We start from the raw sequence: 22,402 nt of genomic DNA, 5'->3' as shown, positions 1-22,402 counted from the left end.
TATAAAAATGAAAAAGAAAGAAAAGATGCTGAGTCCTGATTTATTCCAGCAATAAATATTCACCCACGGATTCATGAACAATTAAATTCCTATCCGTTCCATTAAGATGTGCTTTCGATAGATTTTCCTTTTTAGGTTTAACATTTGCCTTACAAAAACTTTAAGTGTCTGTGTTGTATTAATCAATTCTATCCTATATTTTATATCAAAAATAGTTGTGGTAACTCAATCCAGAAGACTTCTTTTTTTAATCTCTCACAAATTTTAGTCACCGAAAATTAAATATTTCTATTTCAATTTCCAAATTTATTTTGTGGCAGAGAAGTAGGAGAAGGTGATCAAGGAAAGACTTTAACCCATAAAAACACTGCATTAGTATAAAATCCTATGGGGGAAATGGAATGAAGATACAAGTTCCAAGAAAGAAGGGACAATGTAAAATGTCCAGCTATTGAGGAAGAGCTGGTTAGCTTGTTTTTTTCAAACAGAAGAGCCTGGCTATTAAATCACGGCTGTGTTTGGATTCTTAGTGAAGTATTTTAAAGTGTTTTGGCAGTTTTATTTTAAAATGTAAATATTTGCCAAAAGCCAGAAATCACCTCTCGCCAATTTAAAAATCTAAATAATATTAGATGTGAGCTGAAGAATATGCAAGGTGGGATAATTATTTAAAAAAATATGTTGGTGGTATTCCTAGAGCAAAAGCTCTTTTGAACCCCGACCTGATGACTCCTGCCTCCTCTTGTCCCCTCGAACCCTCTCCTGGAAACGTCCTGTGGTGTTGTTCATGGATACTGTGGGGTGTGGTCTATACCTGCTTCCGGATTTCAGACACTGGCTTTGGGACAGAGCTGTAGCGTGCTGGGTGAGCTGCCCCTCTCTCCTCTGTGCTGAATTAAACTGCTGTTGGTAGGAGAGGAGGGGTAGAGACTATCTTGGGGGAATAAGGAAGGGGCAGGCTGGCAGACACACAGGTCAGAGAGGAGAACCAGCCCTAGGCCAGGGCCATGGGCTCTGCAAATGAGAATGGATCCAGCTCCCCATCCTTGGCCACAGCACCCCTTCGTATGCCTGGTTGACTTGACCTGAGGGGAGGCTGTTTCCACAGAGGCATGGTTTATTTCACAGAGAGCCAAGATGTTTCTGAAGGGGAGGCTGAATCGAAGCCCAGTCTAAAGTGGGAGGTGGGAGATTTGTTCCAATCACCAAAGACCTAGTTGGTTTTCTACTCCTTGCCCCCGGCCACCATGTTTCTCCTCCTCGTTTCATCTGCACTACGTATCTGGTTGGCTTAAGAGTGTAGGGTTATCCTAGCTTCACCTTCCTCCTCTAGTGTCCCTGCCTAAGGCCCTGAGTCTGTGGACTAGGTTGAGAAAAGCTCTCCTGGGACAGGAAGCAGCATCTCTTCCAGGACCCAGGGACAGGAGGATGGGTGGGGCCGGGCAGAGAGATGGCCTGCTCTGGGGTAGCGTGTAGGTGAGAGCCGCTGGGAGGAAACCAAAGTAATTCCTTGTTTCCAGCTGCTGTGCCCTGCCCATTCCACTTCTGGGAGGCAGAAGGCAGGGAGCAGGGAGCAAGGCCAGACGTTACCCTGCTGTTGGTGGGAAAGCCCGCACAGAGGGGGCAGTCCCCGCTCTGCCATGAATGAGCTGCGTGACTTGGACAGGCCCTTCATGGTGTTGGGCCTGTTTCCTTGCCTGTGAGTGGGCTATAGTGAGGATGCCGGGAGAGAGGCTGGTGTGGGCAAATGCCTGAAGACATGTGACCCACTCTTCTGCGGGGATAGGTGTCTCTGTGACATCCCTCTGCTCCCTCTGCACTGAGACATTGTACCTAGCGGACCTGGCTCCTGAGAGCCTCTGGCGCTGCCTGCTGCTGCACACCCCCGTCTAGCAGGGCCGGCCAGCTGACCTCTCCCCTCCCTTGCGCCCCCACCAGGGCCTGAGCTGAGAGATGGCGAAGTGAACCCAGAGAGAGGCACCCCATGGGATAGGGAAGCTGTCCTGATGGTGAGTGATGAGCGAGCGGGGTGACGGGGGGCTCACAGGGCGGCCGTCTGCTTGATGCTGTGGAAGCTGATCCGTGTGGGCGACGTGGGGATGGACATGGCCCGGGCCACAGGCACTCGGAGGGAGTGATGGTCCTGCCAGCGGTGCCACCTTTTCCTCACAGCTGAGCGCACCTGTGGGGGAGGCAGCGGCTCAGCAGGGCCTGCAGGCGCCAATCCCAGAACCAGGAGCCTTCTCTCCTGCTCCTACCCCTTGCAGGGCCCTTAAAGGGAGGGAGGCTGGGGTGCCCTCCCGACCACCACTGTCATACCACTGGCCGGTTCCAAAAGCAGGTCCTTCCCCTGAAGCCGTTAGCCTCTGAAGCTCCTGCCCTCTGTCCTCACCCATCCTGGAGAAACTCCCCGCTCACCCCTCTGGGGCGCACTGCCCTCCCTGCCCCCTCCCTCTGCCATCTCCTCTTTATGGTGGGACCCAAGCCCCAGCTTCGAACATCTGCTTTTGGCTCTCCTGGCGTCTGGAGAGCTGTGCGCTCTCCCCACATACTTGGCATCCCTGTCCCTCCTGAAAGCCCTTCCTCCAGCCTCCTCCCCCAGCGGACAGCCCCTGCCTCACTGGCCATAGCCCATAGTGTGCACTGCTGAGACAGAAAGTCAAGCTAACCGTTCCAGTCATTTCAAAACCTGATCGTGGCCGGTACCGTATTATTCTCATTGGTATTGGAACTAAAGGATTTTTCTGCAAAATGGGTGGTGTCCCCCACATGCTAGCCTAGCACAGGGCTGACCAGAATAAATGCCCCAGAGTCACTGTGCGTTTTCTTTGAAAGCTTTCTCCTGCCCTCCAGCCCAGGCCAGTCTCTACTGTTGGCCTTGCCTGTGTCGGGGTCTGCTTTGATTGACAGAGACCCAGGCGGGCAGAGAGTGGCACTCTGCAGAGGCAGGGGAAGTGTCTCAGGATGGCACTTACCTTGAGTGTTTGGAAGCTCTCAGGACCTGGGGCTGTGTCTACTTTTGGCCCCATAACCCACTGTGGGTCCTCTACCCAGCACAGGCCGGTGTGAGCCTCTATCCCAAGCTGCTTATGCTGAGGTTCTGGGCTATGTGAGCTAAGCAGCCTGTCCCCAGTGCCTTGTTCCCTGGTGTTGGCCCCAAGCTGTGTGATCTGTTCCATGGTGGGGGAATGTGCTGGTGTCTCTCCTGCTCCCTGCGTCCATAAGGGCCTGGATGTGCAGCTCACACCTGACTCACTCCTGCAATGCCTCCCCATTACCAGCGGTGTTCCGGCATCTGTCTCCAGTGAGACCCTGAAGGCAGGGCTCCCCACTCACCCATCTATCTAAGCGCCTTTGTGAAGTGCTGGCCTTTGTGAAGGGGACCTTCTAAACTGGTTGGAGACCCTCAGGTAGGATTCCTGTTTCCCAAATCTCGGTGGTTTCTCCAGCCATCCCCTCCCCTGTCCAGGGCAGAGCTGAGCAGAGTCAGGGACCCCGGGCCTCCCTAAAGGCTGGGTGGCTCCCCCGAGCTGGGAACTGAGGACCGTGGCCTCCTACCTCTCCATTGAAGAAGCAGTAGAAGACGGACACAAAGAAACCCTGGAAAGGAAGGAGGGAGCATCAGTGACCTGCTTGGGGAGCAACTCTGCAGGGACAGCTGGGGATACCTGGACCCAGAGGCTCTGAGCTCAGGGGCAGCCCACCCTCATGGTACGGGTGTCCCAGGGCTCGCCGTGAGTGACAGGCTGTCAGAAACCCTCAGAACAGGCACTGGGCCACAGGCTAGGGTGATGGAGACCCAGTTGGGTGTAAGCCCACCTGACCCCTGGGGTGGGGCTGCCAGGGCGCAGGGCTGGGGTTGTATTTCAGTGTGAACCGTGTCTCTTGTGAGGACTCTGTGAGGACACCGGTGTCCCATCTGGTCTCATGCCCCACCTGGAACGACTGCAGGAAGGAGTTGAAATAGATGAACACGATCTGCGACAGGTCGTCCTCCCCAGGGTTGACGAAGAAGAGCATGTAGGTGATGCCCAGGAGGGGCAGGAGAACGAGGGTGGCCTTTACTGCCTTCCTAGGGGGGTGACAGGGCGACAAAGCTGGTCTGAGCCCACACTGCCAGCCGGCCCTCTCTCAGGTGCCGAGCAAGCTCCCTGGCTGAGGCCTGTGAGGGTTTGGAGGGCCGGGCCTAGATGCCTCATTTCTGCCCTCGGGGGGTTAAGACACCCGTCATTCACCTGTACTGGATTGTCTCCGATGTGGTGGATGCTCTCAATTTTGTCATGAGGATCCTGACGATGTTGAAAAGAAATACAAAATTGATCTGGAGGGAGGGAAGGCAAAAAAGGAAGGACCGTGAGGTAGGGAATGAACTGAGAGGCAGCCACTTCCCCCCATAACCCACTGAGCCCCATGTCCCATGCCCACATCCATCCCACCCGTCACCCCAGTGCCTGCCTGCGGTCCCAAGGCCTCTGCTTCTCCCTCATCAGGACGGGCAGAATTCCCCCTTCCCGGAGGGGCTGGCTTCTCCATCTCCAGACCCCAGGGGGAAAAGCGGCTTTGGAGGCAGGGACCAAGGACACCAAGGTCACTTCTCTTGAGGCACAGCTCCTCAGAAAGTCCCCCAACACCTGCCCCACTTGGGGAAGCCACAGGAGCTGGCCAGGCCTCTGCCCCAGTCCCTTGCCCTGCCTGCTATAGGGTCTCCCCCTCTTGTCGATTGAGGGTTCCCTCTGAGGCCCTGCTTCCCTGGGGGAATGGACCTGGCCAGAGGGAGTGACTAATCCCTCACCATCCCTCCCTTGCCCCCAGGAAAACACTTCCCAGGCACATCTGAGGCAATGAAGATGAATGGGCTGCTGCGCTGGCTCCAGGGCTCCTGGAAGAGCTTCATTTATCTTCATTTCAAGCCTTTTGTTGGTGCCAGAGCTGACGCACCCAGTCTTTTCCCAGGACCTGCCTGGACCACCCTAGCCAGGCTCGTGCTGTGGATGGCCACCGTGGGCCTGCCAGTGTCCCATCCATCTGCACCGGCTTGTCTGCGTGACTGTGTGCTGCCCTCCAAACACTTCTGGGGGGCGGGGTCTGTCTCTGTGCTTGTGTGAGTGTGTGCATATGAGAGCCTGCGAACCTGGGGATGTGGGCATGCCAGGGTTTCTCTACACCTATCTCCAAACGTGAGCAGACAGGAAAGAGAGATTCCCTTCCTTGGGAGTCTCTCCCGAGGAAGTGCCCATGGGTCAGAGAGCATCTGCTGGCTCACACGTATGCACCTGTGTGAGTACGTGTGTGTGTGTGTGCATGCACAGACACACACACACACATGTTTCCCGAGGCTCTGTCCCAAGAATCCGTCACTTCTTGAGGCTCCTAAGTTCTGGATCCCAGGCTGAGAATGGGGGGACACCGGGAGACACCCCGGGACAGACAGCCCTGTGGCCTCTGCAGGACCCCTAAGTGGGAGGATGCTCTGGGGGCCTGGAGGGAAAATATATTCTCATTTCTGGCACATTCCCTACATGCAACCATCCATCCTTCCATCCATCCATCCACCTAAACACCTACTCGACAATGCCTTCACCTCCCGGCTGCAGGGTCCCATTCCACGTGCTGAGGCAAGAGCAGGGACAGGGTCTGGTGCGGAGGAGCTGGGACACAAGCCTTATACCCTCCACTCATGTGAGGCTGGCAGTTGGTGATGCTGTCCCTATTCCAGCTCTCCCTGGGCCTGTGAAGCCTGAAAGTCCCTCTTTCTTTGTGAGTGTGGTCCCCAGCCATGCCCTTCACAGGATCCTCTCCACCTCATCCTTCCATGGGCGCCTCCTCCAGGGAGCCTTGGGCCCCCAGCCCACACTGAGCTCTCCACTCTGGGACCTCCCTCTTCTCCCCATCCCAAATCCCAGCTCTTGAGTGAGCACTGGTTATTGTACCCTAGCCTTGTCCAGCCTAGTTTGTTTGCTTCCTTCCTTCCATCCTTCTTTCCTTCCTTCCTTCCTTCCTTCCTTCCTTCCTTCCTTCCTTCCTTCTTTCCTTCCTTCCTTCCTTCCTTCCTTCTTTCCTTGCTTCCTTCTGTGAGCTGACTTGCCATGTCCCTGCTCCTAGAAGTCTTGTGGCCTGGAGGAAGGGGTCAGAAAGGCCTAGAGAAATGGCATTTGAGCTGAGGGCTGATGGACTGTGGGGGATTGGGTTCCAGGCAGAGAAAGGCCAGGAGAGAAAGCCCTGGGATAGGGGAGATATGCCAGCTGGCAGCCACTGTGGCTGAGGTGAGCATTAAAATCTTCCTCCTTCTACAACAGCAGCAGCAGGGCCCTCCCAGCCCAGAATGTTCTTAGGGCAGCCTGCATGTCAGGGGCTCTGGGAATGCCGAGGGGAGAAGGTACTGGGTGAAAGGGTAAGTCAAACCCCCTGGAGAAACTCCCCATGAAGTCTAGCCCTTCTCCCACCCTGTGTTTCCTGGAACTCCAATGCTCACTGGCACATTAATTCCTAATGAGGCTCCGTGGGAGGAGCACCCCAGTCTGGTCAGAGCTCCGGCCTGGGAGGCGGTGGTGCATTGTCAGGCCCAGAATGGAGATCTGGACATTATGGTTGCTGCCAGGACAGACAAGGGAGGCTTACTGCTCCCTAATGTGGCCCAGGACACAGATCATTCTAGGTTTTGTTCCAAGCACTACACAAGCCCAGCCTTATATAATAGATGTGATCATTATAGCCATTTTACAGATGTACAAACTGAGGTTCAGATAGGCTCCATCATTTGCCCGTGCCACAAAGGACACATTGGTGTCAGGATTTGAACCAAGGCAGCCGGCCTCAGCATCCTCCCCCGACCTCTGTGTCGTGTTCCTGCTCCTGCAGGAGTTAATGAACTCTGGGCCAGATGGAAGCAAGCAGAGGTAAGGTACTGGCCACACTGCCAGGGATGGGAGATTGGAGGTCAGGAGAGCACTGCAAGGCCCATCAGCACAGGAGCCAGACCCGAGGCTCCGGGTGTGAGGAGGACCTGCTGGAGGCGGGGCCCAAGGGCTACCATGGGTCCTCCCAGTGACCCCATGAAGCAGGGACTGGCATCATCATGTTAGAGGTGAGAAACTGAGGCTCCAAGCGAGGAGGTCCTTCATGGTCACAAATCCCAGGAGGCCGCGACCAGGACTTGTCCTAGGATACCCCACAGCATAGCGCCTGCCACAAAGGCAGAGAAAGTAAAGAGACCTATAGCTCATCAGTGCAGAGCATCCTGGGATCCCCCCACCCCCACCCCAGCTACTTCTCCAGATGGTAAGGATGCTCATGGGAGACCCTCCTTGAACTTCACTGTCGCTTGTGCACAGGGAGGGAGGCGGAAAGCAGACTGACGTTTCCACCTCCTGGACTTCAGACATGGTTCCCTGCCTCGGAGATATCCCTTGCTCCCTCCAGTTCTGGGTACTGGAGGTTTATTGGGGTGCTCCCAACGCAGCTCAGGACCCTCCTCTCACTGCTCCCCTGCTCTCAGCTTCCGGACTGCCCATTTGCCAGGGCAGTTAAACACGGCCGGCCTGTCTGGGCCACGCGCATCTGTGGAGCCCAGTGACTTCACCAGATGCCTCCAGAAGCCTGGAGACCCGTCTGTTTCCTGGGCCATGGGGGCCTGGTCCTCACTGGGTGCCTCAGCTTTCTCCTCCTGTCGGCGCACTCTAGGCAGGTGTAGCCTCAAAGGCCCACGCCTAGGGTCCTATCGCACAGGGCCCTGGCTGGCCTACAGAGAAAACCCAGACAACGCCCATCAAGTTCTCCATCTTGAGTGTGCACAGCCAAGTCTCCCGGGGCCCTCCGTCTGAATGCAGATCTTGGGCCCACTCCAGACATTCCCAGGGGAAGGCGGGGGACCCTGGAATTTGCATGTGGCACAGGGGCTGCTGGGACATTGCTGGAAGGAGCAGGGAATGAGGAGACTTTACAGACAGACCCAATGCTCCGTGCCCTGGAGGAGCCCAGCCGGGAGTCCCCTGCTGCTGCCGGGGATACTTCTCAGCCTCAGGCTTCCTCTGGTGCCTGGGGAGCTAGCTCAGCCTCACCACAGAAGGACCTGGAAATATGCAGGTTTCATGTCCCCAGAGCCACCTCCATGGACAAGGCAGGAAGTGTGTGAAATAACCCAGCTTCCAAGCCTTCAGTGGGGTATCCTTCTGATGCTCTTCCACATGGTTGTCCCCATGGAAGCTGGCTCATCACCTCACCTAGACTTCCTCCCCACCTTTTCTTCTCCTCCCACCTGTCGCAGTGCTTCCCGGGATCACCTCCTAAATGAATGCCTGGCACCAAGTTCTTGTTACATGGCTCTAATTCTGGCGCCCAAGTGGTCTTGGGCAAGTAAGTGGCTTCATTAAGCTGCCTGAGCTTCTGTGTCCTCACTGGCCCAAAAGGGACACCAGAGAGCCTGTCTTGGAAGGTCAGCATGGGTTAAAATACTCATGGAGAGCCCTGAGCCCCATGCCTGGGTGGAACCCAGCGTCACACACCTTTCTCATGACAACAGCCTCCTGCAAACTGAACCAGCCAGTTCACTTCCCAGAACCCAGAAATAAGCTTGGTCATGTCTTTCAGCAGCAGCAAGGCAGCCATGAACCATCAGGAGAGGGCAGGGCTGGCAAGGTACTGAGCACATACCCAACCCGGAGGACAGGCAGGGGTGAGTGACCAGCCCTTGTGTCTCAGCTCAGCAAGCTATTAGTGGTGACCTTGGGCAGGAGGTTTCATCTCTCTGTTTCTCTAGCTGTAAAATGGGGATCATAATTCCCATTTCCAGCCACGGATGATGCAAGATTTGGAAGTTACGAAGATGAAGCTCCTGGACAGGCTTGGGGGGGAATGGGAAGCTCCGTAAGGGCCCAAAGGGAGATGCAAAGGGCTCTTGGGCCAAGAGGTGGGGGTGGAAGCAGAGAAAGGGTCAGGGAGGAGCAGGCAGGGAGAGGGGGCTAACATGGGGTCCCCCCATCCCCATCTCCCTTTTTCTGTTCATTTTCTCACGCTGCCCAACATCCTTGCAGCCGGGGGGCTCCCTCCCCACTATCACCAAAGCCTGACCCAGGCCAGCCTTCTTGGGGGGAGCCCCAGATTCACGAAAAGCCCTATCCCTCCAGGATGGGCTCTGAGCAGCTGGCTGGGAGGGGATGGGTCTCAAGGGGTTTCCGTTCACACTGAGGGTGGGGACGAGTGACTCACTGCAGCTGGGACTCCAAGGACAATCACCCCCTCCCATCCCCAACCCTTTCCTCGCCAACAAGGACTGGCTTCTGCCTCTGAAATAAGGTGGAATTTCTGATGGTGGAATTTCAGGCAGTGGGTAGAAAACCTCCCTAGTCATCTCCAGGTCATATACAACAAGGGCACTCCAAAGATGGGGGACAAAGGAATCCCTGAAGAAGTCACAAAAAGGAGGAGTTGGGAAATGAAAGAGATAATGGGGACTATCTCCAGGGTAGACCACAGAACCCCCAGTAGGCACCTGCTCTCTCTCTCTCCTCTCTCTCTCTTTCTCTCTCTCCCCTATGTGTTCCACAAGAGGCGGGTGGCCCTTTAAGGAAGCTGGTGCGTACAGGAGCCTGAAATTACCAAGCCTGAAATAAGTCTTACGTAAATGCCAATTTCTTATGGGGCTTTTTTGCATGTCTCTTTTTTAAAATGTATAATATATAATGGGTTCATTTTTGCAGAATACAGCCTCTACTTAAACTCCACCTTAATTAAAGCTCGTTGTGGATTAAAGACGTGGTAGCAATTATACCTTAAATGCGAATACATTTGCCAAAGGGTCGGGAGCTGGACAAGGAACAATTGCTCATTACGTTTCATTCTAGTACCACTGTTCCAGGCTGGGGGCGGTGGGCTGGCCTCCAGAGGGGGCTGCTGGGGGCAGAAGGGGGTAGGTCTGGGCTGAACAGAAGTCCGCACACCCTTCTCTTGCCATTAATAGCTGCCCCCTCGCCTGGCTGTCTCAGTACCTGGCAAGGGGACGTCAGATGTAGAAGGCACTAGAAATCTGCCAGTCAGACCAATCAGATAGTGGGGTGGGGGGAGGTGCGTGCCAGGAAGTAGGGTGGTGTGTACAGTGGGTGTGCAGGACGGCCACTCCAGGCCACATTCTTCCCCAGCATCTCTGCCGGGTGTCCTCTGCTGCCCTCCCAGTGCCCGGCCCCATCCCGGTCCCTACTGAGGACCTACCAGGAGCACAAGGATGATGGGGCCTTGGTAAATATAGTCCACCAGGTCACCGGGCTCCTTGCCAAACCAGCACCTGCAAAGATGGGGAGGCTCTAAGTAACCTGCTCAGTTCCGGTCTGGCCACCATAGAGTTGGGCCCAAGGTTCTCTGGCTTGACCCTTCCTGAGACCCAGTCTCTAGGGCTTTGTCTTCCCCAAATGCCTAGGTGGATGGCCCTGGCCCGTCTGACCATCCCGGCTCACCCGTGGGCTGCCTTTTGCCCTCCATGGAGGGTCTGGTCTCCCCAGCTGGACTGAGGGCAGGCCCTGGGTCTCATCACCCTCCTTCTCACTCCCCTACCCCGTTCCAGACTGTAGATGTGTACCCAGTACTGGGCAGACAGGAGGCTAATGAATGAAAGCAGAGCTGGGCTCCCCCTTGCTGGCCCAGGGCCCAAGCACCCTGTAGCACCTGTTCCTGTATTCCTTGGAACCTGCCGCTCCATGTGCCAGGCACTGAGCCGCACAAAGCAGCAGGTGGAGAGGCGGACGGCTTCTCCAGCCCTGAACCCCGGCCTTTCTCTGAGCTGAGCCTTATTCAACCGGTGAAGGGAGCCTGTCACTAGCAGAGGCTTGGTTAACCCGGTGAAGGGAGCCTGTCGCTAGCAGAGGCTTGGTTATTCTCGGGGGATGCGGGTAGGTGTAGAAGCTAGGAGTCCAGGGGAGCCATGGGGCTGGGATGCAGTCTGGCTCTGTCAGTCACTCCCACTAGACCTCAGGAAGGGCCACATGGACTTCGGGAAATTCTGACTGTGTCCTCCCAAACTTTAGAGGTCATTCAGTGCACCCTGCCTTAGACAGGAAACTCCTTGGCGCCTCCCAGCGCTAGGGTTTTGGTCTTTGCTTTAACACCCCTTTTGACAGGAAGCTCACTACCTTACATGGTGGCCTTCTTATTCTTGGGTAGTTTTAATCATTAGGAACTCTTCCCAAAGCTGAGCTCTTGGAGTCCACTCCGGTTCTGCCCCTGCCCCCCAATCTCCAGCTTCAGAGACCTCTTAGGGATTTGTGTCCAGAGACTGACATTCCCTTGTCCCCTCTTGTTTCAGCTGGTGACATCCAACTTCCCAGCTTCTGCTTGGCTGACCCATGGCCAGAATTGCCATCATCTGGGTGTGGCTTATATACCAACAGCTCCAGAGCAGGGAGGGTCACAGGATGGGACACTGTACTCCAGGCAGGGACAGGGATTCCAGAATAAAACAAGTGCTCCTGCTCTGGCCCAGGGTTCTGTGAAAGGCTCATGGACACCCTTGGATGTGCTCAAGGCTGACGGCCTCTAGCCCGTGGCCTCCTCTGTATTTCCTGGGCCAGACATGCTGCTCTGAGGAGGAAACCTTACTGAAGGCTAAGGGGGTTATGCATTAGGGCATTTGAAAGACTCATGATTCCTAACTCATGACACCCAGTACACCAGTATCTCGGGGTGCCAGGGATATTTTCTCAATATAGGGACAATGGGAAAGTCAATCTGTCCTCGTAGGGCTTCAAATCCTGCCCCATGGCTAGGCTGGAGCCCTGGCTTGACCTTTCCTGACACCCCCTCTGACCCCTGCACTGGCCGGTCCCACTTACTGTTCGTTTTCATAGTAGAGCTTGCCAATGGCCCAGGCAGCAATGATAGGGCAGGGGATACCTGAAAGAAGGACAGACACAGGCTATGGTAGACATTGTAGAGCACAGGGTGAGGGGACCACAGGGGCCTGGGACCAATCACCCAACTGCAGGCCATCCATGGCACCATCCTGACCCCCCTTCTCCTCTCTCAGCAACCCCCTCTAAGTGGGTCAGACAAATGAAGGGATGGCACAGTTTTCTGAGACCATTTGATAGAGAAGTGGAGCTGGTCAGCTTCTTTCTCGAAGCCAGAGACCTAGTCTTTGGCTTCGTCTTCCCAGGCAAAGAGAGGAGGGGTGTTTGTAAAGTGTTCTGTTGGAGCGACTGCTTGCTTCTTCCCCACCAGCAAGGGAAGGGAGTGGCTGCCTCCCTAGACTGTCCTGGGGATGGCGGGCAGGGGTGTGCCCCTGTCCTCAGACCCAAGATGAAAGGAGGTGACCTTGTCAGCACTGCCCCCTCCCCACTAGGCCCCGTGACCCCCAGGGACCCTCACACCATCCGATGAAGAGGAAGAGCCACTTGCGCAGGCGCTCGGTGGAGTAGGTCATGACGATGGCCGTGTGCAGGTAGCAGCCCTCGACGAACATCCAGAAGAAGTTGGTCACCACGAAGTAGTTGAAGACAGTGGTGACGCAGCGGCACCAGACCTGCACGGGGCAGGTGGTGGTCAGGGGCTGCCTAGGGCCAGGGCCCAGTGCACAGTGCAGGCACCGCCCAGAGTTACCTCATGGACATGCATTCTAGACCCTCTAACCTGGCTTTGGGAAGCTTCACGTGCCCCCTAACTCTGTCTCCCTGTTTGGGGTGAAGTTAAGGGGGCAGCTGGCACTGGTCCCTTCTTGGGCTGCTCCCCCCGCACTTTCTGATCTCGTTTTCATAAAGAACGAGGGAGTCTGGCTCTGGGCTTTCTGCAGGCAGAGGCTAGGACTGAACAATACTGCTGTTTCCACGGTCAGTTTTTCAAGAGTCATCTTTGAGCCATAGCAAGGTTTCCATTTAGGGATGAAATAGGAAATCTCACGTAGAAAAAAAGTAGTGAGTCAATTAAAAGAAAGTTGTTGCATAAATAATAGTGCTGGGTTATGAGGAGAGCTGCAGCCATCGAGGTGATTCTCCAAAATCTCCGGATTTGGAAGATTCTGGGCTTAGGATGATCACAGCTGGCTCTAGGTGGAGACTCACCATCTCCAGGGCAGGCTGCCGTGCCCCTCTGAGCCTCCCTGGGACACGGAGAAACTGCTAATGGCACCTAACAGGGCGGGTCAAGGAGATGCAGGCTGGGCACCAAGAAATGAGGGTTGTTGCCATTTGCCTTTGTCCCTGTCCCTTTGAGCAGGGCTACCCACCCTCCCAAGTACCCTGCAGAGGGGAGATAGGGGTGCAGGCAGAGAAAAGCTTGTCCAGGGCCGCAGCCAGCCATGGCCAGCTCCCAGGCCTCCTGACCTAGCCATCTTTCCCTAGGCTTCTTCCCCAGGGCAACCTCAGGCCGAGGTTGAGATCTGGAGAACGGTGGCCAGGAAAGCCCCATGATGGGAGTTCTCTGCCCTGCAGACACCACACGCCTTCTCTGTCCAGCTCTGAGGGCACCAGCGGTCAGCAGTCCTGGGCTGAGCTGTTGTCTGCCTCTGTGTCTTTCCCGCAGGGCCCTAGACCTGATCTCAGGCCCCACATGGTTGTCTGTCTCCTCTTCTCAAAAAGGCCTGCTGAGGTGGGAAGCTAAAGGTCACCTCCTCCCAACCCTGCTTTTTCTCCAAGTCAAGTGACATCTTATCAGTACAAGTTAGTATGTGGCTACAGGGTCCCCCAGATTGGGTTGAACTCAGTGAGTGCCGAGGCAGAGCTTAATGAGGGGCAAGTGAAAGGTCAAACCAGGTGGGGTGCCTGCTCAGGTCCACCGTCCAAAGAAAATGTATCGAGAAGTCTTTAATGGTGTGCCACAGGACTCTGTGCTTGGCCTTGGGTTAGTCTTGGATTTTGCAGTGACTTGGACAGAGCACAGCAGCCATTGGCACAACTCCAGCCTGTGTAGCTAACACATGGGATGCCCTGGTCAAGATCCTGCTGGCATCACAGGGTCATGTAACCTCCCCGAGCCTCACTTTCCATGTCTGTATAATGGGGAAAATAACCCCGACAGGTCTCTCATTGCAATCGAGATAAAGTTCAATGGAGCTTAGTTCTAGCTGCTTCTTCTCTAAGGGGTCTTTGGGAGGTCCTAGATTTAGAAGATGGGGAGCGGAAGAGGCTAACCCAGTCTGGTTTGAGGTTTGCACTGCTCCCAAGACCCCGGCCCAGCAGCACCCCCTGCGCCACCGCTAGCCAGCCCTGACTCTGGCCCCAGCTCAGGAGGGACAATGATCAGGGTAGATGTGAGCTCATGTGCGGGTCTCCACCTGAGGACTGGGTAAGAGAGCCCCCCAGCCCCAAGGGTCAGCCTGGTGACCTCATTGCTCTCATGCACTTCGTGGTCAATGAGCTGCAGCAGGAACCACGTGACGTTGCGCAGGATAAAGGTGGTGATCAAATTCCAATGAATCACATTCCGCAGACAGCGGATGCTCCTGTGGGAGGTAGGGGGTCAGGCAGGATTGGGAGTGAGATGATCAGGGCTCTGCCTGGGGTCATGAAACAACTGGGACTGGCACCCCCCGCTCCCCATCCTCCAGGCCAGGTAAGAGACTCAGCCTCCGATGAAGGCAGGGCTGCCCCAGGAAATACATTCCCCCTGTGGTGGCCGCAGTGGGATCTCTCTGAGCCAGCCCTGGCACCTCCCCCAGACCCCTCTGTCCACTGGGTTCATGGCCCTGCCCCACCCTGCCAAGTGGAGGCGAGACTGTCTGGGAGGGGTGACGGGGGCGCTATGGGGGAAGGGGCAGGGAAAAGCAGCAGGCCATGAGGGGGGTTGGGGAACTCACCGCAGGGCCAGGAAAAGCAGGAAGGCAGCCACAAGGGCGGCCACAGAAACACAGTGACCCAGGTAGTTGACAACGAGGGCGACACGGTAGTGCAGGTCGTACTTCCTCTGCTGGACAGACAGACACACAGGCAGATGGAGGCATGGGGCACACAGAGGCTGGAGCTGGCCACTCCAGCTATGCCCCCACTGTGTGTCCTGAGCTTGGAGGCAGAAATGGCTTCAAGTGTCATCACCACATCTGGCTCCTAGCGCTCACTCCTGTTGGCCGCGGGTGGCTCTTGGTACAGACAGACAAATGGCTGCAGTCAGACCCCCTGATGTTTCCCAGAATATGCCTGACATGATATCTCGGGATTTTATTATCTTTTTAACTCTGGACTGGGAGTTGCCCCAGCTGTGTTTAATCTCAGCTCAGACCCTTGCTGGCTGAGTGACTGAGGGCGAGTGGATTTATATCTCCGGACCTCAGTTTTGACATCTGTATAATGGGGCCATCCTGCCCTCCTGCCTCAGAAGCAGCAGGCTCGGGGAGGTCTGGAGGGTGCCCTGCGATCGGTCTGTCCCTGATGCAGCAACAAGTGGGCGCAATGTCCGTAGAGAACTTAAGAACAATATTAACACCAAATAAAAGCCCGTCTCCTTTTTATGATCACTATGTGCTGGCAATTCTAAAAAGAGGCAGGTAAAATACTCCTTCTTTCCAGGGCAGGCTCCCCTGACCCCACGCCCACCATGGTTTGCCACTGCTCACAGGGGCTGAGAGAGGACAGAGGTCTGGGGGGAGTCTCCTTCTTTATGACCCATCTCACTTGCCTCTCCCATGGCCCCACCACAGACCCCCTTTGGCTCACATTTTGTAGCATCCCTTTCTCAGGGTAGTTCAACCTTTTCCCTCTGAACCTGGACTTCTTGGGGAAAGTTGCAGACTCACTGGGGGCTATAATGGTGAATGTGGAGGGGGGTGGCCATGGGACGTGTCCTTTTGGGTCAGGAGCGAGGTGTAGCTTCAAAGGGGAGGAGGTCGGCACTGCAGCAGCCTGGAGCCCAATTCCAGAGCAAGGGGGCTGCTGAGGTGTGAGCAGGACCCAGATCCCCTTGGGGCCCAGCCTTCCAGAGGCAGTGCTTGTTTCCAGATGGAGCCACAGAATCAGAATGCTAGATGGGGAAACTGAGGCACAGAGGAGGAGGAAGGAAGTCACACAGTCTGTTAGATGTTTGGGACATGGGTCACAATGTCATTCCCTTCTTATGTCACATTCCAGAGATGGTTGTGTCCTCTGCCAGCCAGAGCTCTCCCAAAGGTGGAGGTCTATGTCCCCCTTCTTTCCTGTAGCATCACTAAGCAGGGAACAGGACGTGGAGGCAGGGGGAAGAAGCACAAAAAGGTATGGCTGGGTTGCATAAGGGCTGGTTCTGTCACCCTTTGGATGCTCTGTGGTCAACCTGAGTCCTGATACCTGTAGAGGGATGAGGGGTGTGCAAGGTGGGGGCCACTCACCTTATCATCCAAAATGGGCTCACACTGTGAGTAGTTGATCCGTGAAGCCCACGTCCCATTCTCCAAGCACTCTCGATAGGCATTCCCTACAAAATATGCCAACCACCAAGAGGCAGGTCACTCCTTTCCTCAAGAACACTCCTTGGCTCCCAGGTGCCCATGGGATAAGGTTCATACTTCTCAGCCTCTCTAGGTCAGGAAACACAACACACGTTTAAAAGTTCACAGGAGGGGCGCCTGGGTGGCTCAGTGGGTTAAGCTTCTGCCTTCGGCTTGGGTCATGATCCCAGGCTGTTGGGATCGAGCCCCACATCGGGCTCTCTGCTTGGCGGGGAGCCTGCTTCCCTCCCTCTCTCTGCCTGCCTCTCTGCCTACTTGTGATTTCTGTCTGTCAAATAAATAAAATATTTTTTAAAAAAATAAAAGTTCACAGGAAAGTCATTTAGGTGAAAATTGTGCAAAAGGCTTACCACACATGGTAGCTAAAATGCAGAATAAGATCCATTTTTTATATAATCTTTGATTAGCGTTTTCTATACCTTATTTAATTTTGTTTGGAATGGAACCTGACTCCTCCCCAGTCAGGGAGCCCTGTTGTGCCTGCAGATTTGCTGCTTGCCACACACCAAATTCCCATTATTTTATTTTTTATTTATTTTTATTTATTTATTTATTTATTTACTTATTTATTATTTTATTATTATTATTTTATTTATTTATTATTTATTATTTTATTTATTATTATTTATTATTTATTATTTTTATTTTATTTAACTTTTAAATTTTATTTATTATTTATTTTTTATTTATTATTTTATTTATTATTTTTTATTTTATTTTATTTATTATTATTTTTTATTATTTATTTTATTTTATTTTTTATTTTATTTATTTTACTTATTATTATTTATTTTGTTTATTTATTTTTATTATTTTTAAAATATTTTGTTTATTTTATTTGACAGAGAGTGAGAGAGCACACGAGCAGGAGGAGCAGCAGAGGGAAAGGGAGAAGCAGGCTCACTGCTGAGCAGGAGCCTGATGCAGGACTTGATCGCAGCACCCTGGGATCATGACCTGAGGTGAAGGCAGCTGCCTAACCGACTAAGCCGCCCAGGTGCCTGTTTTCTATCACTTTATACGCAGGCGATCCGTACTAATTCCCAGCAGCAGTTCTGTTTAACACCAGGTACCCTTCACAGAGTGGTCACTCACCAGACCGATCTTGATACACTCATCCCTTCAATCCTCCCAGCAACCCCATGAGTAATGGTAACCCATTTTACAGAAGGGGAAACTAAGGCACAAAAAGATTAACCTACTTGTCAAAAGCTGTAGAAATGAGAAGGGGTAGAGCCAGGATTCAAATCCAGAAGGTCTGGCTTCAGGTTGCACGTTCTAAACCCCTTGCTACCAAGCAGTGGGACACAGGAACGAGGGACACCTGTGTTGCCGACCTTGAGCTGTGGCTGCCTGCGAGAGCACTGTGTGAGATCTCTTGGTGTCTGACAGGAGTCTGCCCAGACTCTTCAGAGCACCAGTGTCTGATGGCCACAAGTGCAGGCTCCATCCTGGGGGAACGCAGGAAGATCAGAGAATGCTCATCTTTCCTGAGCATCTTTCATCTTTCTTGAAAACTGAGCTTGACTGTAAGTCCTAACCCCCAAGCCACCACCTCCAGGTAGCCCACACTCAACCTCCAGCCAGGACGAACCTCCCACCTGAGAACGCCAGAGCCCTTTGCCAGCCTCTGCTTTGCCCCATGAACGTGAAAGTGATCTCCCCTACTTCCTTACAAATTCTGAGTGATCTGTGGTTTGGGGGTGACTTATGCTGGTTTTTTCAGCTCTCTGGCTAATGGGCAGTTATGTGTGGATTTTTCTTTTGGGTTGCTGTCAGATATATACTACAAAGCTAATTAAAATAAGTAGCTCCCAGAGCAGAGAGTCATAGAGCTGGAGGGGGAAACAGATTGCTTCTGGAAACAATGAGTTCTGAAATAATTAAGTTACTTAAAAAAAACCACTTCTGTTGAGCTGATAGTGAGTTCAAAGCAGTGGGGTTCAGGGAGCACTTGTTGAGGAGCAGAAACAATGGGGAGAATCTATTAGCTTAATTGTTTTTTAATTTGGTGCTCTGAGCTCAGAGAGTCTTCAGGCTCAGGGCTGTTACTGGCCTAAGGTTGCCGCCCTGGCCCTGGTTGGAGTCGAGATGATCTTGACCCCAAAGTGAGGACACCAGCCCCTTACCCCTAAATGTGGCACCCACATCCACTCTTGGGTTTTCTCCTTCCTCAGGGCTGTTTTACTACAGAAAGAGAAATTTCTACAGTAAAGAGAACCCAATGCATAGGGTTAGTGATGTTACTGAACTGAAGGTCAGAGTGCGGGGTGAGTCAAATAGACCTATGTAAAGGTATCTGGGGGAGGGCTGGTCCTTTTGTAAAATGAATAATCCTTTACAGATAAGGGTTTGGGGTCTTTCTCAACCAGCTTGTCTGAGGTGAGACAGGTCCTGACCCTCCCTGGCTCTGGTTCAAAGGTCAGAACATTTATCTTCTAAGGATGTGTTCATAGATGTTATCCAGCTTTCCTGGAGTTCAGTGCTAAGCCCTTTCCTCCAGGAAGGCCTCTTTGATTGCTCCCATCTCACAGATTTCTCTCTTCTGAGTCCCCGACTCCACCCCACCCAAGAGTCCCATGAGCCTGAGCCTCATACTTCATCCCTTGCTCATACCCTGGCCTAAGTTGTTTTGGAGTGCGAGTCTGGTCTGCCTGATCGTTGTGGGGCTAACCAAAGACAGGAACTCAGAATACTTTCCTAAGTGTGATATCTCATGATGGTAATAAGCATGGGGGTAGGCCTGAGGAGGGAGGGAGTCATGGTAGAGATGCTGCAAATCTGAGACCTTCCTGGTCCCTTACATCAATGCCTATCAGGGGTGCCAAATTTTATGACTTCTCTATCCTGGCTTTCTTTTCTGGAAGCCACCCCCCTCTGCCACCACTCCACATAGCACTTGGCATTTGCCTTGGTGGGCCTGGCATATAGCTGGCTCTGTGCCGAACCCCCCCACCCTGAAACACCCTCCTCACTCTCACTGACAAACCCCTTCCTATCTTCTAAACCATAGGTCAAGCACCCTCTCCTCCCGCAGGCTTCCCCAGCAGCCCAGGCATTCAAGCCATCTTTTTTTTTCCTCTAAATGCCTCCTCTAGGCCTTGCCATCTCTCAAAACATGGGCCTTCACATTCGACTGTCCTTGAGCCCCACCAACACATCCCTGTGCCGTCACATCCAGCCCATCCACACCCCCACCTCCAGCCCACACATGCCCTACATTAGTGAGGCCAGTTTCACAAAGCAAAATTCATCTTGACCACAGCTATGATATTCTTCCTCCTCTTCTATTCTAATGAATTCTATTTATTTTCTATACAAATGCTGGTCATGACTCTCGAATTTGACTTCACCATCCACTATGGTGCTCTGACCTGTAGTTTGAAAACCAAACATCAAGTTTAGAGCATTTGCCATAATTCACTAAGGGTTTCACCTTTTTGGACCTGATCCTTTTTTTTTTTCTTTGCTTACTGAACTTAAGCTCCCTGGGGACAGACAGGTAGGCAGAGACCATATGGGGGTCCCCGGGTCTCCCGCAGGAATTAGCTATGAAGTACATATTGGATGCAACAAACAAACTCAGATCTGCCAACACCTTGGAAAGCAGGGTCTGAGCTGTGGGATGTGGTGATGGAAGGGGCCTCCCCTCTGGGAACTCAGTCATGCCTGGAGATGAGGTTTTGGCTGCAGACTCCAGGTACCAGAGGCCTGGAAGACAGATGTGCCCAGCTCTTCGGGGGAGCTTGCTAATGAGGACACTGTGCCCTCAAGCACAGCTTTGGACAGGAGAGAGTAAGACAGAGTAAGACAGAAGAGTCCCCCCCCTCCCCAACCTGGAAACCATGGGAGGATGGGCACGCAAAATCTGAGGGCAGGCGGCCGGACCAGAATCTCAGAACTGGATGCAGTGAGGTCCGTGCCTGTTGCCACAGCAACCCAAGTGCCCCTCCCTGCCAAAGATCAATGCCGGTGGTGTGTGGTGTGGCCTGCCAGGGGCATTAGGGTCTGAAGGATGCAAGCAGGGTCCTCTCGTGCAGGGCTCTGTGGCCTGGGAATGCTGCTCCCTATTTCCCACAGTGTGCCAGGCCTCTTCCCCCTAAGTGCCCCTGTCCTGTCAAAAGCCCCAATTACCATGGCCTGTCCCTCTTTCAGATGCCAACCCCTTTCTGATGAGAGCTCCTGGTTCAGGCAGTCATCTAAGCGGTTCGGAAGCCTGGCTGTGAGAAGAGGGGGGTTGCTCTTCTAGCTGTGGTTTTGTCTCTGGCTGGCAGGCTAAGTGACCTTAGCTAAGTCCCTGCCCCCTTGGCCTCAGTTTCTCCTTTCAGTTAAAGTGATGTACATCCGGGCTCCCTGCTCAGTGGGAAGCCTGCTTCTCCCTTTCCCACCCCCCTGCTTGTGTTCCCTCTCTCTCTGTGTCTCTCTCTGTCAAATAAATAAATAAAATCTTAAAAAAAAATAAAGTAATGTACATCATTTCTCAAAGATGTTATTGGCATCTCAGGTAGATCGGTTATCTGTTGTGTAGGACTTTCAACCTGACGAACCCAGTACTACCCTCGAGCTATGTGACAACTCCAACGGTCCCTGTATACTTTCAGGTGCTCCTTACGTGGGCACTTCTATGTCTGACAGTCTAACTGACAAGACATGGGAGACAGAGACCACGAGGGACTGTTTTTGGGTGACGGTTATGGGGTAAAGATTTTAAGGGACAGTTGGGGCACAGGGAGTGAGTGGGACTGGTGGAGGGGGATGGATATCTGGGGAAAACGGACAAGAAGTTAGGTCAAGTAATGTTGGCAGGGAGGTGGAAAGGGCCAGAAGCACTATTCACTGAAGGAATGAGGTCACTGTGCATGACAGGAATTTTCAGCACTCTGGACAGCAGAATGGTACCACTCCCCACCCCCCACTCCCCACCAAAGCATATGGATGGCTTTGGAGAGCTCCTGAAACACAGCCCTCGGGTCTGCATTCATCACACTGATTTGCGAGGCTCTTTAGGCCCAGCTTCAGCCCCAGCTTCTTCACGGCTGTTCCAGCTCCCTGAGGGTTCCACTGTTCCCTGGTGGGCTAGGACTGCTCTTTCCCAGCTAGCTCAGGGGGGTAGGGGTGGGGAAGGCTTAGGCGGCCCTCTCCCCTGGCCCTTCCCTAAGAACTACCCAGACTGAGTACACAGGGGCTCAGGATGGACTGAGGTGGTGCTGTTATCTACGTGACTAACTCTGAATGAGGATGAGAGTCTCAGAGCAGGCCGAGAAGATAGTCTGCCACCTTGGGCGCCCAGGCTCTGTCAAGCTGCACAGCAAATGCCCAACAGTCTTACCTGCAGGAGGCACCTAGGTCTCCCACACAGGCCACAGGGAGGCTGAGCCCTACTGTCAGAGGGGCTGCACCATGAGTACAATCCCACACGGGGTAGGGGCTGTCAGTCCCAAACCACAAAGCTGCAGTTAGACATCCTCACACTGCCAACAAGAAAGCCTCCCCTGGTCCCAGGAAAGCATCCTGGGAACTGAGTCAGCAGGCATCTTCCTGGGAATGTAAGGGGGAGGCAGCTTCTCCCTCATTTGGTCTGGAGGGGCCCAAAGAGGAACAGTGACATGCTGGGGGTCACCGAGCCACCGTGTTCTAGAAGATGCAGCAAACTGTGCCATGCCTGCAGTGTCTTAGCAACTTCATGTCCAGATCCCTGGGGCAGGAAATGCCTGAGGGGCCAGATACCCCACCCTCAAGCCCCCTGACTGACTCTCCCTGGAAGGTGATGGCCATGATCTTCCTGTCCTTCCTTGAGGCCCTGCTGGGGAATCTTTGCCTTTCACCTTGGTCACCTTTCTTAATCTTTTGTAGAAAAAATATCTCTACTGGCTGGGTGAGGCGATGATGCTGTGGGGTATGACAAGTTGCTCTTTGTGTCCAGTTAAGACACCATCTGGGGGAGTGCTGGTCATGGTGCCAACAGCGTAGTTTTCCGAGCTTCCCAAACAAGGCGCTTCTCCCGGAGTC

General features: G+C 53.6%; 1 protein-coding gene across 5 annotated transcripts in view; it reads right to left on the bottom strand.

Moving 5' to 3' along the window:
* Positions 1–1,648: 1,648 nt before the first annotated feature.
* The window catches only part of CRHR2 (corticotropin releasing hormone receptor 2), a 45,086-nt gene continuing 24,332 nt past the window's right edge, over positions 1,649–22,402 (bottom strand). For 2 of the 5 annotated variants that reach the window (XM_032872276.1, XM_032872293.1), the window contains 10 exons: positions 16,274–16,359; positions 14,774–14,883; positions 14,302–14,419; positions 12,352–12,505; positions 11,817–11,877; positions 10,204–10,276; positions 4,236–4,321; positions 3,937–4,072; positions 3,559–3,600; positions 1,649–2,182 (listed from right to left, as the gene is read on the bottom strand). In XM_032872276.1, coding sequence (XP_032728167.1) covers positions 2,042–2,182; positions 3,559–3,600; positions 3,937–4,072; positions 4,236–4,321; positions 10,204–10,276; positions 11,817–11,877; positions 12,352–12,505; positions 14,302–14,419; positions 14,774–14,883; positions 16,274–16,359 — 1,007 coding nt within the window. In that variant the 3' untranslated portion in view covers positions 1,649–2,041. Of the gene's footprint in view, positions 2,183–3,558; positions 3,601–3,936; positions 4,073–4,235; positions 4,322–10,203; positions 10,277–11,816; positions 11,878–12,351; positions 12,506–14,301; positions 14,420–14,773; positions 14,884–16,273; positions 16,360–22,402 lie in introns of those variants that run through there. The other 3 variants (XM_032872283.1, XM_032872302.1, XM_032872305.1) reach the window with 2 other exon arrangements.

Source organism: Lontra canadensis, unplaced genomic scaffold, assembly GCF_010015895.1.
Source record: "Lontra canadensis isolate GAN:19392208 unplaced genomic scaffold, GSC_riverotter_1.0 scaffold2, whole genome shotgun sequence".
Taxonomy (NCBI): Eukaryota; Metazoa; Chordata; class Mammalia; order Carnivora; family Mustelidae; genus Lontra; species Lontra canadensis.
The sequence above is the reverse complement of the archived record's forward strand: the minus strand, read 5'-3'. Positions and strand labels throughout refer to the sequence as shown.